Consider the following 19,294-nt stretch of genomic DNA (forward strand, 5'->3'; position numbering starts at 1 on the left):
GGGATATCTTTCCATCTTTTTGTATCCTCTCTAATTTCTCTCAGGAGTGGTTTGTAGTTCTCATTATAGAGATTTTTCACATCCTTGGTAAGCTGGATTCCTAGGTATATTATTTTTTTGGTGGCTATTGTAAATGGGCAGCCTTTCTTGATTTCTCTTTCTGCATGATCACTATTGGAGAATAGAAATGCTACTGATTTTTGTCCATTTCCTCCAGATTCAAAAAATTGTTGAAAGAAATTAAAGAAAACCTAAATAAATGGAAAGATATTCTTCATTCGTTGATTGGAAGACTTAATATTATTTAAAACGACATTCCCCAAATTGATCTCTAGACTCAATTCAATCCCCATCAGAATTCCAAAGGCCATTTTTGCAGAAATGGACATGCTGACCCTAAAATTCATATGGAAATGCAAAGGACCTATAATAGGCAAGACAATCTTGAAAAACAACAAAGTTAGAGGACTCACACTTTTTAATTTCAAAACTTACTGCAAAGCTACAGTAATAAAGGCAATGTGGTACTGGCATATAGGTGGACATATAGGTCAACAGAATAGAACTGAGAGTCCAGAAGTAAGACTGTACATCTGTCAATTGATTTTAAACAGAGGTGCCAAGACCATTCAATGGGGAAAGAAGGGTCCTTAACAAATAGTGCCAAGACAACTGAATATTCACATGCAAAAGAATTAATTTGGACCCCTGTCTTACACCATATACAAAAATTAACCATACACAAAAAGATCTAAATGTAAGACCTAAAAATATAAAACTTATAGAAGGAAACATAGTTGTAAATCTGTGTGGCCTTGGACTAGTAGCAGTTTCTGGGATATGACATCAAAACCACAAGAAAACAAAGACAAAAATACATTAGTTAGTCACTATCAAAATTAAAAACTTTTGTGCATCAAGAAAGTGAAAAGAAAACCTATATAATGGGCAAAGATATTTGCAAATCATTCATCTGATAAGGAATATGTAAAGAATTCTTAAAATGCAATAATAAAAAGACAAAAGACCCGATTTTAAAATAAGGGCAAAGGATTTGAATAAACATCACTCCAGAGGTGCTGGCCAGTTGCTTACTTGGTTAGAGTACAGTGTTATAACACCAAGGTCAAGGGTTTGGATCTCTGTACTGGCCAGCTGCCCCCAAATATTACTCCAGAGAAGATATAAAAATGATGAATTAGGGCCGGCCCCGTGGCTCAATCTGGAGAGTGCGGTGCTGGTAGCGCTGAGGTCGCGGGTTCGGATCCTATATAGGGATGGCTGGTGTGCTCACTGGCTGAGCGTGGTGCAGACCCCACCGAGCCAAGGGTTAAGATCCCCTTACCGGTCCAAAAAAAAAAAAAAAAATGGTGAATTAGCACATGAAGAGATGCCCAACATCACTAGTCATTAGGGAAATGCAAATCAAAACCACAATAAAATACCACTTCACATCCATTAGGATGGCTATCATCAAAAAGAAAAAAATCAAGTATTGGTGAGGATGTGGAGAAAGTGGATCTCTCATACATTGCTTGTCGTAATATAAAGTGGTGCAGCCACTGTGGAAAACAGTTTGGCAATTCCTCAAAAAGTTAAACAGAGAAATACAGTATGAACCAGCAATTCCATTCATAGGTATATCCCCAAGAGACTGAAAACATATGTTCATACAAAAACTTGCACATGAATGTTCATAGCAACGTTATCCATGACAGCAAAAAAGTGGAAACAGGGCCGGCCCCGTGGCGCACTCGGGAGAGTGCGGTGCTGGGAGCGCAGCGATGCTCCCGCAGCAGGTTCGGATCCTATATAGGACTGGCCGGTGCGCTCACTGGCTGAGCGCGGTGCGGGTGACACCACACCAAGGGTTGTGATCCCCTTACCGTTCACGAAAAAGACAAAAAAAAAAAAAAAGTGGAAACAACATCCAGCATTGGATGAATGGATAAACAAAACATGCTACAGTATGTCCATATAGTGGAATATTATTCAGTCATAAAAAGGAATAAAATATTTATACACACTACAACATAGGTGAACCTTGAAAACATTATTCTAAGTGAAAGAAGCCGGAGACTAAACGCCACATACTGTGTGTTTTCATTTATATACAATGTCCAGTATAGGCAAATTCATAGAGAAAGTAGATTAGTGTTTACTGGGCATCAGTGTGAGGAGGGAAGAATGGGAATGACTGCTAACAGGTACAGAGTTTCTTTTTTGGGTGATGAAAATGTCCTGGAATTAGATAGGGTGATAGTTATACAAATTTGTGAATATACTAACAAACACTAAATAGTATACTGTAAAATTGTGAATTTTATTGTATGTGAATTATATTACAATTGAAATGAAAAAAATATGTGATTGGAGGAAGGGTTAGAATTGGGTAATAGATTTGTGAATCATTCGTAGATGCATTTATCTGAGGTATAGGAGAGGATATTTTGTAGGACTGCTGTCCAAAAGAAATTTTCTGCAATGATACAAATGTTCAATATATGTGCTGCCCAACTGAGTGTTTAAAAATAGTAAATATGCACATACAACAGTCAATGGAATCTTAAGTGAAGTGGTATAGAAACTGTAAACCAAACGGTTACAGTGATTCTTTCTGGAAGGCTAAAAAACACTGACTTTGGAGTATAGGCTTGGAATAACTCCTTAATCTTTCCACACCTGTGCTTCTTTACCTTTAAAATGGAAATAGCAGATTTTGTTTTGTTTTCAAAGAGTTAAATAGCTACGTGCAAGATCACCTGCTGCACCACTGGGGTGGGTGGGGGGACAGTCACTGTGCATTCTGTGTGAACAGCCTCCCCAGCGCACAGGAGACAATGCTAGTGGTACTACATGGTGTGGAGGGGTTATAGGAAAACATGTTTGTGGAGTGTCTTCTAGAGCCTCATCAAATGTAAATTCCTTTCACTTCTCCAAGAAAAAGACCCTCAAATCCATCATCATTGGTGTTCAGACATTTTAAAAATGACTTTAGAACAATGTAGAGTTGAAGTTGCCTTTGTTGTTATTGATTAAGCAGAATAGCCACAGCATGCCTGTATGACTTCGGAATGTGAACGTACACCTGCAGAAACAACATTCTTCCACCACCCCTCCCCAACCCCAACACAGTTTTTACACCATCAAATAACCACATGAAAAGAAAAAAGATTTGTGTGTTGGAAATGGCTTTGGTCTCTCTGCCTGGTTTGTGTTGGGCCTACTTTTCTGGTGTTTAGGGCTAGGCAAGTAGGAGGGCCAATAGAACCTTACATCGGGCCAATGATAAACATAAATATAAATATCATGTTTTTATCGTCAGTGGTGTGGTGCATCAAAGAGCTGACTGGGGCAGCATCCATGAGAAGATATGTCAGCTCCTGATTCCGCTGCGCACTGCCATGCCCTTCTACAATTCAGAGGAAGAACGGCAGCATGGCCTGCAGCAGCTGCAGCTGCGGCAGGTAGGTCCTATAGGACTGTTACAGGGTTAACTCATGGGTGCAGCGAAACTGTCCAGGACAGGGGTTGAACTGTGTTGTAACCTCCTTGAGGGCAGAGACTGTTTTATATCTTTATATCCTCAATACCATAGTCAGTTGTTTTCTACATATTTACTAAACACTCACTGTGTTGGTTTGCAAGGGCTGCCATAATAAAATACTGGGTGGCTCAAACAACAGGAATTTATTTTCTGTCAGTTCTAGAGGATGGAAGTCCAAGGTCAAAGTGTCAACAGGTCTGGTTTCTTCTGAGGCCTCTCTCCTTGGCTTGCAGATGGCCACCTTCTCACTGTGTCCTCACGTGGTCCTCTGTGAACATGCATTCCTGGTGTCCGTGTGTGTGTCCGATTTCCTCTTCTGATAAGGACACCAGTCAGATTAGGTTAGGGTCCATCCTAATGGCCTCATTTTAACTTAATCACCTCTTTAAAGCCCCTATCCAACCCTAGTCACATTCTGAAGTACTGGGGCTTAAGGCTTCAACACATAAATCTGGGGGGGACATAATTCAGCCTGTAACACCCACACGTGCAAAGTACTGTGATAAGAGCCTGGCCATATAGTAGGAGGTTAAAAAATGATGTATGAATATACTGGTGAATATGTAAAAGAAATTAGCAAAATTAGTTCCTATTATTATGGCATTGATAGCATCTCAATTACTCTAAAAAAAATTAGGCCTTTATAAGCCATAAATCTCTAAACATCAGATAAATCAATTTTAGTATTATGAAACTTTGATATGGCCTTAGAACAATACAGATTTAAAAGTTGTTTCTGATATCAGGTAGGCAGGATAATACTAGAAGGTATAATGAGATGTTTCTCTCAAAACTAGCTCAAATAGAAAAGCAGAAAGTTTTAGATTATCCTGAGACATGATAGCTTTACTAAACTAAAATTTTATTAGAACTACAAGAATAATTCCTTATTTATTCATCTAATAATTTTATATTGAACATCCATATATGCCAAGCACTGGACTAAGATGAAAAGACACATGTCCTGGACCTTGAGCAACTCATAGTCCAGAGTTTGCCTTTTTATGTCACCTATTTTGGGTCTCACATCCACCCCACTACAGGCAGACTCACTATGTACCTTCAACCAGTTCATTAGGTATTGGCCTTATCTCCAGGTGTATCTATTCACATTTGCTTTTACCATTAGACTGTCTCAGATGGTTGATTTCTCTCTTCCACAGAAGTATTTGATTGAATTCTGCTACACCGTAGCCCAGAAATACCTCTTTGAAGGAAAACATGAAGATGCTGTCCCAGCAGCTTTGCACTCTCTTCGATTCCGCATGAACGTGCATGGCCTGAGTTCAGTAGAACTTGTGCCTGCTTACCTGCTGTTGGCCGAGGCTAGCCTTGGTGAGTAAAACTGACTTGAGACCCCCTGGAGCCCTTAAGAAGTTCTATGGTGGGTCATACCAATGACCAGAGTCCAACCTTGACGGTGGCACCAAGACTTCTTTTGTGGAAGAGCAAGGTTGCTGTAAACCTTAGCACAGGTAGGGAAGGAGATGTCACAGACTTTTGGCTATGACCGGCAGAAATCCACTCAACCTGGCCTATGTAAAAAGAGGAATTTATTAGGATGCTGGAGTGTTGTAAGGGAGCTGAGGCTTCATGAGGGACTAGAATTGGAATGCTGTAAGAAACCAAGACTGGTGCCCTCCATTTCTCTCTCTTCGCCCTTGTGTTTTGCCTCTGTTTTTTCTCTGGGTATCTGCTTCATTTTCCCCCTCTGCAGACCGGATTTTTCTACCCTATGCTCACTGCAGAAGACAGCTACCGCAAAATGTCACATGTAGTTTTTCAATTTACACGTCCTCCAGTTTCAAGATGGGTAGTAAAAACTAATTAGCATCTGATTTCCAATCACAAATTCCTAGAAGATAGAATTTTGTTGACCCAGCTTGAGTCATCTACCTTTGTTCCCCGGGGTCAGGGTCACATAGTTCAAACAGAGATATAGGAACTCAGCCCTATAGATGGGAGAGGTAATTCTGAGAGTGGGGAGCACATACTTATCAGACACCTACACAGTGGCTACTACAAGAGGAAAATTAGCATTTTGAGAGGAATTAACATCCTTGAGCATCTACAATGTTACAGGCACCATACTACTACTTTATATACCGTAATAGCTACCTTTTTTAAAAAAATTATTTTTTAAAGTAAAACTGTTGGAAATACAATATAGCTTTTCCCCCTAAGCCATGTGAGAGTAACTTGCTTACCTGATGCCCTATCCCTGTAATGCTTCAGTGTGTATTTCCTACAAAAACATTCTCCTTTACAAGCACAATACAGCCTCATATATTGTCACCTACTGAGAAAACCTCTTTCAGGTTTGTCGAGTTTTCCCAATAACATCTTTGTAGCAAAAGGATACAGTTCAGAATCACGCTTTTTGTTTTGTTTGCCAAGTGTTTTTAGTCTTCTTTCTATTTCTCAGTCTTTCCTTGACTTTTATGACCTTCACACTTTTAAAGATTACAGGCCAATTATTTTATGAAACATCTCTCAATGTGAGTTTGTCTGATGTTTCCTCATAACTGGACTGAGGTTATGGATTTCTGGCAGGAATATCACAGAGGTGATATGTGTTCTCATTCCAATCTATAAATTGGCATATTTTCAGTTTTTCCATTACTGATGATGTTCATTTTAATTATTTTATTAAGATGGTGTCTGTAATGTTACTTTTTCCTCCCCCCAATAAGTATTTTATGGGGAGTTATTTTGAAACTATTTAAATAATCCATCCCTCATTAAACTTTCAATGTGTTTATTTATTTGATTTAGGCTCTTGGTTTCCTATTATTATAATTCATTACTACCATTCATTTGGTGCTCAGACTGTCCCTGATTTGGCCAGTGACAGCCCCCATTCGAGCCGGCTTCCACATCTTCTTGATACATTGCCATTGTTCTTTAATTACTTTCCTGCTTTCTGGAACATAACCCCAAGGAGCCCTGATTTCTTTTAGTGAAAATGAAATCAGAAACCAAGAGCTGTGCACTAGACGTACTCTTTGCTATTGGAGTATTGCTGGTCTCAGCCTTCTCAGAGGGCAGAATAAGGGAATGTGTATAAATATAATCATGTGTGTTTATATACATCCGCATTACATCTATATTTATTTCTTTATCCATATATATATCAATATTTGTATGACCACGAGTCTATATTAGTACATCCAAGTCCAGTGCAACACCACAGGGTTCAATCTAATTTTCTCCCATTCCATATATTTAATCAGTTCCCCTGTATGAACCAATCCCCGTCTCCAACCCTATCCTTTCCCCCTTGCAGATGCCCTTCTCTCCCTCCTTGGCTCTGACTCCCCATTCTGCATGGCCGCTTCTGCATGGATCCCCTCTTCACTTGTTCAGGCTCTGACTCCCTGTACCAGGCCATTTACCTGCGGTATTGCTCTCCTCACTCCGCTTAGGTCTGACACTCCATTCTGGACCATCCTTCCTTCAAACTAGTGTAAAGAGCACTGGACAAGGAAATACAGCCCAGGTTCTGTCTATCTCTGACAGTGATTAATTATGGAATTTTGGAAAAGTCAGTGCGGCGTAAGTCCCATCATCTCTCATTTGGACTACTGCCTGCTAACTGGTCTCCCCACATCTTCTCTGGCCTCCCTCCAATCTGATCTCAACACAAATGTGATCAAATTGCTCTCCTAAAGACAGACCAAATTCCTAAAGCAACTTACAAGGCCCTGCTTGTTCTAGTCCTAGCCAACTCTCTCACCTCACTTCTTTCACTTGTCTCATTTGAATTCTTTTCTCTGTCCCTTCCAGTTACACTGGCCTTCTCAGGATTCCTCAGAGGCAAGGTGGTGGTCCTTGTTCTGGAAGGCTCTTCTTTAGCCACTCTCTCCACTTTTCCTCCCCTCTCCTTCACCTAATTAACTCCTCATCTCCTGATCTGTTTTTGGTGCCATTTCTGCTGCAGCATCTGTCACACGAAATACCTCACACCCAGAGCATGCTTCCTCGTGTGCAGAATGCTGGCTCAGTAGTCTTCTGTTCCATTCTGACAACCTCCCTAGCAAGCAAGCAGGTAGGCAGGCAGCTATTACATCTTTTTACAGCTAAACCAAAAGTTTGAAGTGTCAAGAGTATTTGAATATTAGAAATAAAGTGACTTTCTTTTCTCTTACCTTCTACATCATTTAGTGACTGTGCGTTGTTCATTCTCTCTCCTTGTAGCTAATTGTAGCTACTCCATCTCTGTTCACTGACCTAGTTTGGGCCATTAGCAGTGCTCATCAAGTCAGTGAACAGACATGGAGTAGCCACTCTCCTTTGCACTTTGTGCACCAACATCACAGACCAATATATAGTCCTCCAAACGTAGCATACTATTTCATATCTCCTTGACTTACATGTGCCATTGCCTCTGCCTGGGATGCCTTCACTCCCTTATCTGTCTGGAAAATGTCTATTCATCCTCAAAGCCCAGCTCACTCTGCTGACTGTGCCTCTCCCCCCTCCACTGTTCTTCTCCACCCCATCCACACAATCAAACATTTCCAGCTCTCTGCCACTTCCAACACTTATGTTTCTGTGTTGCTCTTATACTGTGTTATATTTGTTTCCATGCTGCGCAAGCCTTCCCCCAACCTGTCTGTGAGTTTTCCAAGGGTAATAGCTTTAATTTATCTTTGAATTCTCATCACTCAACACAAGGATTGGCACATAAAAGGTATTAAATATGCATATATATATTTAGTGGATGAGAATTTAATACTTGTAAATATTATAAATTGTAAATATAAATTGTAAATGACCTCATGTCACTGGAGATGAGAGAAAGGACCAGGGTCAGATGTCTCAGCAGAGGCTGCAGCAGTGAACACACGCTGAAGGTGCACCTAGGGAATGCCAGGTGCTTCGGGAACTGGCCCATACACATGGTCTCATTTAAGCCCTGGGGCAGCCTTGAGAGGTAGGTGTCTTACGTCATCTTTCACATAAGGAAATAGACCCAGAGAGATCAGCACAGCAAGAAGCTCATACAGTGACCAAGCAGCAGAGCCTGGTTTCAAACCCAAGCCCTGCTGTGTGCACCAATCCCTGGGGCTCAGATGTTCCTGCTCCCAGGGGTCCTGAGGGTAAGGCCCACATTTGCTCCCTGGATTGAGTCCCAGAACCACCTGGAGAGCCTGGCAACAGGTCCCACTCTCTACCCAGGTGCCACTCTTTGCCCAGACAAGTAGAGCGAGTCACCCCACCCCAAGCACAGGAGAGGACAGTGGGAAGAGGTGGAAGGAACTCCTGCTGTTTCAAGAGGCCTCCCAGACACAAGCCCTAAGCTGTACATTCCTGGTCTTCAGTATATATATTTTTAATCGAGATATAATTCACATACCATAAAATTCACCTTTTAAAAGTGCATTTCAGTAGTTTTAGTATTATTCACAAGGTTGTGGAACTATCACTGCTATCTAATTCCAGAACATTTTTATCATCCCTAAAAGAAACCCTGTAACTGTTAGTTATTCCCTGCTGATCTCCATTCCACACCTCCTACCCCCACCTTACCCCAGTGCCACTGGCCATCACTAATCTACTTTCTGTATCTATGGATTTGTTTATTCTGGACATTTCATATAAATAGAATCATACAATACGTGGCCTTTGGTGTGTGAATTTTTTCACTTAGTATAATGTTTTCGAGTTTCATCTGTGTTGTAGCATGTATCACTAACATCATTACTTTTTATGACTGAGTAATATTCCACTCATGGATATGGATATACCACATTTTGTTTATCCACTCCTCAGCTGATGGACATTTAAGTTGTTTCTATTTTTTGGCTATTATGAGCAAGTTATTATGAACATTAGTGTACAAGTTTCTGTGTGTCAATAAATATTGGAGTCAATGGGTGATGACTCATATCTCGTCATGTGTTCTTTTTTCAGGATATGAACTATAACCTTCTCTACTGCTTTTGGACAGGTCTAGGCCAGATCATCCAGGCTGAAGAATATCTGTCCCAGGCCCAGTGGACAGTCCTTAAATCAACTGACTGTAGTAATGCCACCCACTCTTTACTGCATCGGAACCTGGGACTGCTCTATATGGCTAAGGAAAACTATGAGGAAGCCCGTTATCATCTGGCCAATGATGTAAACAAGCTAAATTATAACACCTGGATGTTTCCTGTAACAGCTATTTCGTTGTTTTTTTTTTTTTCTTTTTGAGACCGGTCGCACCGCGCTCAGCCAGTGAGCGCACCGGTCATCCCTATATAGGATCCGAACCCGCAGCGGGAGCGCTGCTGCGCTCCCAGCACCACACTCTCCCGAGTGCGCCACGGGCTCGGCCCGTTTTGTTTTGTTTTTAACTGAGCATTTCTCTAAAGACTTTCTGTTCCCAGTTGAGTGTTTTGTGGGATATTAGCAAGAGCACAATTCTGACTATCTGAGTTCAAGCCTTTCCACCTCCTGGCTACGCAGCCTTGGCCAGGGAATATCTTCCCAAAGCCTCAGTTGCTCTGAGGATAATAAAGGGAGACAGAGCAGCATCCTGAGAAGGGCTTTGCTTCTAGTCCCAGCTCTGTTGTATCACTAGCCACCTAGTCTTGGACAAATTATTTAACCTCTTTCATCACCTGTAAGATAGAAATCATAAAATAGTCTCTGCCTCATTGGGTCATTGCAAAGATTAATAACAGGACGATATATGTACAGTACTTTGGCTATTATTTTTAAAAGTAAGACCGGTCCGCTCACTGGTTGAGCGCGGTGCGGGCGCAACACCGAGGGTTGCGATCCCATTGCCGGTCGCAGTACGGGCATGACACTGAGGGTTGCGATCCCGTTACCAGTCACGAAAAAAAAAAAAGACAAAAAGGAAAAAAAAAAGTAATATTAATGTATCTACTTCACAATGGGTGATTAAATTTAAATGAGGTAGATGTATAAGAAAGCACTTAAAAACTATAAAACTCTGTACAAATGTTATATAGGATGATGAGGGTGATAACGGAGCCATTCTTTCAAAATTTATGAGGTATCTATTAGGATTTCAGTATTGGAAAATATTATCAGAGAGAAGAGTTCCTGAGCCTGAAATCTGGGTTAAGTTGGGGTCAGACTGTAGTCTGCTTGAGGGTTGGTTCTCTCTTCAACCTCTCCACTGGCCTCTCCACCAGGCAAGCATCTCTCTTGTTGCTTGCTACTGCACAATGCCCATAAATTCATTCTTATGCTGATTATTCTCCATATCTCCCTATCCCCCTACCCCAAATTCACTTTCTGTCCTACTTTATGACCTGGGAAGCTGACCTCTAGGAACCACACAACCTGGACTCTGTTGCTGTCTGGCTTTGGGTGGGTTTGGAGAGAGGGAGGCCTAGCAGAGGGGTGGAGGGTGGGAGGAGAGAGAGGTTGGGGTGTTTATTCTCTCTGCTGCCTTTCTGCCGCACCCCAGCTCTGGCAGGGGCACGGTTCCTCTGCGGCCTTCTTCCCTAGCGCTAGCTCTCACCGGGCCCTGGTAACACTCTCCTCTCCCCTTGCTTTTGCAGGTGTAGAGATGGTGATAGTCTCTTGTTGCTGGTAGTCCCTAGTGCTTCACTAGCCCTTGTTGGTTCTTCAACCCTTCCACGTCTCAAATAATTCTTCCATTAAACTATCTTCAGGCAATCCATTTGAGGGTTTCGTCTACTTCCACCTGGCCCCTAACTAACACATTCCTTCATTTGCGTTTCCTCTCTATACTCTACGTCCTCCAGCAAATTAATATGCAGAAGTACATTCTGTCTTGAGCTGGGCCACATGGTTAGTAATTAGATCAAGCTCAGATTCCTCAGCCTAGCTTTTTAAAAACACTTCATTGATACATACCATCAGTTCAACGATTTTTACTAAATTTACAGAGATATGCAATCATCAGTACAATCGAGTATTAGAACATTTTACCCCAAAGAAATCCCTCCCATCCATTTGTAGTCCCATCCCAGCCCCAAGCAACCACTTTCTATCTCTATAGATTTGCTATTTCTGGACATTTTATATAGAATGAATCATATGTGGTCTTTTGCATCTGGCTTCTTTTTACCTAGCATAATTATTTTGAGATTCATCCATATTGTTGCATGTATCATAATTCATTCCCTTTATTGATGAGTAATATTCCATCATCTGGATATACCACAATTTGTGTATCCATTCATCAGTTGATGGACATTTTGGTTATTTCCACTTTCATCTATTATGAATAATGCCGATATGTACATTTATGTACAAGTTTTTGCGTGGGCATGTGTTTTCATTTCTCTTGGGTAGGTACCTAAAAGAGGAATTGGTGTTTTAACTTTTTGAGGAACTGCCAAACTGTTTCCACAGAGGCCGCACCATTTCACATTCCCACCAGCAGCGTATGAGGGTTTCGTTTTCTCCACATCCTCTCCAACACTTGTTATTTTCTGTCTTTTGATTCTAGCCATCCTAGTGGGTGTGAAGTGGTATCTCATTGTTGTTTTATTTTGCATTTCCCTGTTGACTAGCAAGGTTAAGCATTTTTTCATGTGCTTATAAGCCATTCATATATCTTTTTGGAGAAATGCCCTTTCTTAAACTGGGCTGCTGTAAAAGTCCTTTATATGTATTCTGGATACAAGTCCTTTATCAGATACATGATATGCAAAGGGAACTCAAGCAATCTCCTTCTTCTTCCTGCTACAGATTTATTTTGCCAGTTGTGCATTTGGAACAGAGGACATCAGAACCTCAGGAGGCTACTTCCACCTGGTTAATATCTTCTGTGACCTTAAAAAGTTGGACCTGGCAGACACATTGTACAACAAGGTGAGCTGGGGAATGTGGGATCTGAGCCTTGACACTTAGACTTGGTATCTTACAACTAGTGTCAGACCATTCATGAGAGACATACCATAAAAAGAGGCAAAGAGAGATGAAAAGACTTGTCCAAGTTTACATAGCGTGATACATGATATACTCCACTTTTCTTTCTTCTTGTTTCTCCACTTCCAAAATAGACTAGTCCTTAGCATCCCTAGAGTGATTAACAAATAATAACAAAGGGTCAGTACGAACCAAATCCCTCCACATAGACTGCTGTACACTCTGTCATACCCATGGGAGCAAGCTAATGTGGGCACACCGAGGTGTGCGATAGAGAAGAAGAGATTTTCGAGGGAAAGTTATTGCTGCAAGTTCCTGTCACAGGATTAAAGAACAGGAGAGTACTTAAAATTTCCGTCTTTACATGTAAACGATTTTAAACTGTTTCCAATATATTAAAATGTTGGTATGTTCATACAGTAAAACCTCACTTAGCAAACAACGATTTCTGTGTGTGATACAGGCTCTCATGCTGTGGACCGTTGATTCACATTTTAGACCCACTTCTTAGGAAGAGGCATTTTGGTGTAGTTGAAAAGCAATGAGCTTTGGAGTCAGGCAGACCTGAGTTTAAATCCTGGCTATACCACTTACCAGCTCTTACTAGAAGTCAAGTGTGATCTTAACTTCTCTGAGCCTTAGTTTATTTACATTTAAAATGAGAATAATGTTACTTCAATTGGGTTGTTGTAAGGATGGAAAAGTTAAGTGCTGTATGAACTCCACAGCGCTAGCCATTGTTTTCAGACCCCAGTGGGGTTGCCCCCAGTTGAGCCTGCCACGTGCCCTCTGCAGCCCATCACTTTAGCCCGCCCCATTTGAGCTCCTAGGTCTTCCTCTGCCTCCAAGCACAGTAACAGAGGGAGCCTCCAGACTGTCAGGGAACCTGGCCAGATGTACTACTCTCCCCACCTGGTTGGTCCAATGGCTGACGTCTGGCCTGCTGGTCTGATTGTCATCTTCTTTCCCAACAGGTCACTGAGATCTGGCATAAATATTTGAACAACCACTATCAAGTCCTCTCAGAGGCTCGCCTCCAACAAATAGATTTACTGGGAAAACGATTTGAGAATGACACTGGATTGGGTAAGTGGCAGTTCTCCCTAGAAGGCAGAGCAGTGACTTCATCCCACCTAATACACAGGCTTGCCCCAAGAGGGAGAGCAGCTGTCCCTGTCATGGAGCACATCAGAGCCATCTGCCCCATTTTGCTGATGGGGAAAACTAAGACATGGAAATCAAAGAAACTTTGCCAGTGTTGGGAATAATTCAGATCCCTATCATCACAAACAGACTTTCAGGACACTAATAAGGGACAGATTTGGAGGAAAAAGGACCCCGTAAGAGCCCCTTGTGATTTCTGCAGAGCATCTGTTTCTTATGTGTTATAACTCTAGGGCACATAAGCCAAGGTAGACTCTGCACAGAAGTTTCATTGCTGATTTGTTCTGGTGCCGCCTCCTCCTCTTCTACGGAACAGTGAGTGTCTCAGTGGCAGGGCCAAATGGGATCATCTCCATGCCCAGGCTCAGCAAAGGGCTGAGTATTGAGTAGCGCTGTACAGCATCATACCCTCTGCGACAATAAAAAGAGACAGAGGATCTAATTTCTGCTCAAAAGAGACAGTGCAACTGGTGATACAGAACCTGTGTGCAAGAACAAAAGAACATTTCTATGAGTAGAGATTATATTACAAGATGTGTCCGAGAATAAACAGGTGAGGACAGTTGGGTGGTAATGAAGAAAGAAGACTTTTTGGAGGAGAGGTTTTAAGCTAAGACTTTAAAAATTAATAATTTTATTGGGTTTTCTCTCATTTTAAAAGCAGATCATGTTACAACAGAAAATTTGGAAATGATAGATATCCAAGGATAGCGAACCTTAACATGATGGTGTATGTCCTTTTTGTGTTTTTCTCTAAACTTAATACTTAAATAAGTGCTTATAAGTACTTGGCCCATAGTAACTGTTTAATAAATGGTGGCTAAAGTAGGATCAAAAACTACTGGGGTAAATAGTAAACAGACTCACATGGAAAAGCAGAGGGCTATTGCTTAAGCATCTTTGGACTAGGGGAGAACTAAGCTGCAGCTGCTGCAAGAAGCCTCCCTACCCTGGCTCCCTCCTCTTAGCTAAAGAGCGGAAGCCAAATTGGACCAAATGAATTCAGCTGTGACAGACTCCCTGTATTTGGGAACTCAAGAGATCTAAAGTTCAGGACTCTGAAAGAGAGAACTTTAGCAACTGTGGGGCCTGTGGGAGTGAGTATTTTTTTAGGTTACTCTGATGATAACATAAAAGGCAGGGCTGGAGAGCTGGCTGAAACTGTCCCACTTCCCACTCTCCATGTGGAGGCAGCCCTCCAGGTACAGAACTTGCTGTGGCTTGTGGCAGTGCCCCTGCCAGGAGGCCTCAGCGGGCCAGGCGCCCTAACAGCTGAGTACTTGTGATGAGGACAGGCTCGGCTACCCAGGGCCTGTTTTTCTTTCCTCTTCCTCCAATGCAGATGAAGCCCAGGAAGCAGAAGCCATTCGGATCCTGACTTCAATCTTGAACTTCCGAGAATCTACATCTGACAAGGCACCCCAAAAAACTATCTTTGTTCTGAAGATCCTGGTCATGCTTTACTTTCTGATGATGAATTTGTCAAAGGCAAGTTTCCCTAGAAAATCAGCATGTCTGAAATGGAGGAAGAAATTCACGTAGTAGAATTCAGCTGTGTTTTGCTCAATTCCATTAGCTTTTGCTCTCAGAGCAAGCCCCCACACTAAAAAAGTTCAGATGCTCATGACATTTCTCAATTTCGAGTCTAGCCTGCATACAGTAGTCCCCCCTTATCCTTGGTCTCACTCTCTGTTATTTCAGTTACCCGCAGTCAATTGTGATCTGAAAACATTACAGTATTTTGAGAGAAAGAGAGCACATTCATATAATTTTTATTACAGTATGTTCTTATAATTGTTCTATTTTATTATTAGTTGTTGTTAATCTCTTACTGTGCCTAATAAATTAAATTTTATTATAGGTACATATTATAGGAAAAAACATACATATAGGGCTTGGTACTTTGCATGTTTACAGACATTAACTGGGGGTCTCGGAACTTATTTCCTGCATATATCAGGGGACTACTGTAATGGAAACTGAATTGTTGTCTTCCCTCAAGTGGGCCTTCCCAGGGTTGCATAGATAAACTGAGTCTGGGACAGTGCCAGGAAGACTGCAGAGCAGGAGGGCTCTGAGCAGTCCTTGGAGGAGTGACATGGCAGCTCTAACTACACTCAGTTACTGAGTTTCCTTTGCTGCAGGAATTCAGGCAGAAATGAATTGCCATGAAATGATTTAAAAGGCAACTGTTTCTGAGTACTTATTACATGCCAGTCACTGGCCTAAACCCTTTACATAGTTATCATATTTCTCACACCAACCAACCTTATGAGGTGGGCATTTTATTACCCCCACCTTATAGATAGGAAACTGAGGCAAAGAGAGGGTCAGTTATTTGCCTAATGTCGTGCAGACAGTAAGTGGCATATCTCAGGTTTATTGATTTATTGGTTGACTGATTCACTCATTCTTTCAAATATTTATTGAGCACCTACCATTTGCACAGCACTGTGCTAGGGACTGGGGATACGGTGTCAAACAACCGGACAGTTCCCTGTCTCCATGGAACTTATTGTGACTCCCCCTCCTCTAAATAAACAAACAAGTAAGCATAGAAATGTAGTAATTTCAGATAGTGAAAAGTGCCATGAAGAAAAATAAAGCAGGCAGAGGGAGGGAGAAGGGGCTTGTTGGAGGAGGCCTTTCTGTGTGGGTAACATGAGAAAATTTAAGATTTCTTCCCTCCCTTCCTTTCCTCCTTCTTTCCTTTCTTCAGCAAACTTTTTTCAGAGCACATACTATACGCCAGGGCCAGGAGGAGCTCACAGCCAGCAAGTTGTAATAGAGTGTGATAGCAAAGCCCTGGGAACTGAGGGAGCACAGAAGAGGGACACTGTCCCTGTCTGGAATAGGGATAGGAATGGTTAGGGCATAGGGAAGAATTTCTATTGAATCTTCAAATTGGCATTGGACAAAACCTCTTTTCTACAGTGCGGGGCCCAATTTCCACTGTGTACTCAAGGAAGTAATTACCCCAAGGTGTGTTAAGGGTGTTAGATCTACCAGAGGTGCTTGGACAAAAAGGGACACATCTGTATGTCAAGATTGGTACCTCATTTCCTTCAGGTCTTTACTCAGTTGTCTTCTTTTCAGTGGATCTTTCAGCATCCTCCCTGTCTACAACTGCAAAACCCCACTACACTGCCACCCCAATGCTTCCAATTCCCCTTTCTCACTTCATTTTTTTCCTTATCATATACTGCTTTTGAGATACTATCTTGTTTATTGTCTCTCTCCCCTGTTATATTGTAAGTTTCATGCAGACAGGAATTTTTGCCTATAGTCACAGTACCTGGAAAATAGTAGCCATTCAATAAATATTTACTGGAAAGGAGAGAGGGAGGGAAACCAGAGACTGTCCTAAGATGTCCTGTAGAGCCTCTGTCCAAGTCAAAACTCTGGGCCACGTGGCCCCCAGGACTGCCCCAGGATGGTAATTTACTTGTGGCACCTATCACCTCTGTGCCTTCCAGTGTTGGTCCGTAGGGCTCTGATTAAGATCCTACAAAGATCTCACTTTGCTAAGAAGGTGTATTTAGTTTGTACTTAGTTTGTCAAGTCAGGTGGGATTTCTAGGGCCCTAAGGGCCCTACATGTGTTCACAGGCTTATCAACAAGAGCTCAGTGGCTGGTGTGAGGATGTGATGAATTGTCTCCCATGTTTCTGGAGTTGAGCACAGATGGGGCTTCCCAATCTTATGTTTTTCTGTGACAATTTCCTTTTATCACTGTAATTCTATTTCAGGCACAGGAATATGCTGTGAGAGCCCTGAATCTAGCCAAAGAACAAGAGCTCAGTGTCAATGAGCAAAGCACAATTCAAGAGCTATTAAGACTCATCTCAGCTGAAGACCATCCCATTACTTAGTGATTCATGACTCTGTGTTAGGGGCTGTTCAAAGGGCTACTGAACATCTAATGTATTCCAGCCCTGCACAACTGCTTTGAGATACTCTGGACTGCTGAAGTTTCCACCCTCTTACCCTGGTACTGCACTCATAGCTGTGATTTTATTCTTACACAGCATATATGAGGGAACATAGAACTTTAGTCACAGAAATCAGTAATGCTGTCGTTTATCATGACCTTTGTATGACTTTGAGAAATGTGTAGTCAAGTCACTAACATGGTATTTGTAATTAAACTGCAGATAGTTTGTTGTATTTCCCAGAAGTCTCCCAGTGATACATGTTTCTCAGGTCTTTGCCAAAGGAGGGGCAGGGAATAGAGCTATATTGAAGCAAAGTTTCTCTATTCTTAATTCTATACTGGAATTAAGTTAGCATTAATCTGAGGTAGATGGTGATTCAAATATCTATTATAACTTCTAGAGCAATCACTACAAAAATAACTCTCAAAAATAGTTAAAAATCAACAAAGGGATGAAAGTGGTACACTAAAAAATATCCACTTAAAGCAAAAGAAGGCAGTAAAGGAGGAATAGAGGAACAAAAAGGACTTGGGGCACATAGAAAACAAATAGCAAAATTCAGCATCAATCACACATAAGGTCTTCATATGGCAGAGAATGTCCCTGAGTCTCTTAAGGAGCCCTGGTATGAACTGACTGAGACACCATTCCAGGTTGGTGTCTGTCTTATCTCAGACAATAATTTGAAGCAGACATGAGACATCTATGTTGTCTAGAGAAGAGGCACTCTGAAAGGCTCCTGTGATGCAGAGGACAGAGACTTGCCTGGGTTCAAGTCCCAGCCATCTCATGTAGTAGCTTTGTGACTTGATCCCCCACAGCCTCATTCATTATTGTTGTAACATGGCCCAGACGTAGCCACGGCTATATCAGCTTGTCCCATCCGGGTAACTCTGGTCATTTAACGCATCCTTTTTTTCTCCCTTAGCTCCTCACCAGCCTTGCCAAGCAGCAGTCTGGTCCTGTGCTGTGCCACAGGTCCTCAGGTGGCCAAGACTAGAACCAAACTGCTCTACCACCAGTAGGCCTCACTGTCTCACTACAGATACACATTGTGCAAATGAGGTATCTCTGAATTCACAATGGCTCCATGAAGTATAGTGTCTCAAGCATGATAGGTCACACAAAACAAGCACTTGCAAAGAAAATGCTTCAAAAGGAGATGGCAAAGCATTATTTGAATGGCAGAACCATGCTGTCATTTCTCTTGACAGAAAAAGTATGTCTTTCCTAATATTCATCAAGATCAATGGCAATGTGATGGAAATAAATATTTTATTTCGTATGTCTGCATACACACACACACCATTTCAGTAGCTAATAAATATTTAAATAAGCAGTAGCAGGTTTTAAAAGCATATGAACAAGGTTACTATTCGGACCAGGATATAAAACCAGGGTTATATATAACCCTAGGTAAGTGTTGTCCCCTGCTTGCAAACCTCTGTCAGGACTTTAGATCTCCCAGAGCAATCTTAATGAACATAGCAAAAAAAAAAAAAAGAAAGAAAAAAAAATTTTTAGTGCAAAAATATGGTTCATAGTTTGAAACAAAATTGGATGTAGGGGTTGAGGAAGATAGCAGCCAAAAATGACAACTGGAGTTTTGTATTTTTTTTTTTTTTTCTGGTTTGAGCAAGTGATTGGCATTGTGTGCTCAGTTGAGGAGGCCCTGGAAGAGGTTTGTGGGGAGGATGGACATGATTTCAATTTGGAGAATGGTGAGTTTGAGATACTTATGAGACATTTGAGGAGAGATGAAAGGTGGGCAACTGGATATGCAATCT

At 41.6% G+C, this 19,294-nt stretch overlaps 1 protein-coding gene across 1 annotated transcript in view; it reads left to right on the forward strand.

Moving 5' to 3' along the window:
* ZMYND12 (zinc finger, MYND-type containing 12) overlaps nucleotides 1–17,814 on the forward strand; it is a 21,562-nt gene extending 3,748 nt beyond the window's left edge. Inside the window, exons 2-8 of the mRNA XM_008586812.1 lie at nucleotides 3,326–3,467; nucleotides 4,711–4,882; nucleotides 9,501–9,670; nucleotides 12,230–12,352; nucleotides 13,384–13,495; nucleotides 14,916–15,061; nucleotides 17,322–17,814. Of these exons, the coding sequence (XP_008585034.1) occupies nucleotides 3,326–3,467; nucleotides 4,711–4,882; nucleotides 9,501–9,670; nucleotides 12,230–12,352; nucleotides 13,384–13,495; nucleotides 14,916–15,061; nucleotides 17,322–17,444 (988 nt within the window). The 3' untranslated portion in view covers nucleotides 17,445–17,814. The remainder of the gene's footprint in view (nucleotides 1–3,325; nucleotides 3,468–4,710; nucleotides 4,883–9,500; nucleotides 9,671–12,229; nucleotides 12,353–13,383; nucleotides 13,496–14,915; nucleotides 15,062–17,321) is intronic.
* Nucleotides 17,815–19,294: the final 1,480 nt, after the last annotated feature.

The sequence above is a fragment of the Galeopterus variegatus genome, unplaced genomic scaffold (assembly GCF_000696425.1).
Source record: "Galeopterus variegatus unplaced genomic scaffold, G_variegatus-3.0.2 Scaffold4129, whole genome shotgun sequence".
Classification (NCBI taxonomy): Eukaryota; Metazoa; Chordata; class Mammalia; order Dermoptera; family Cynocephalidae; genus Galeopterus; species Galeopterus variegatus.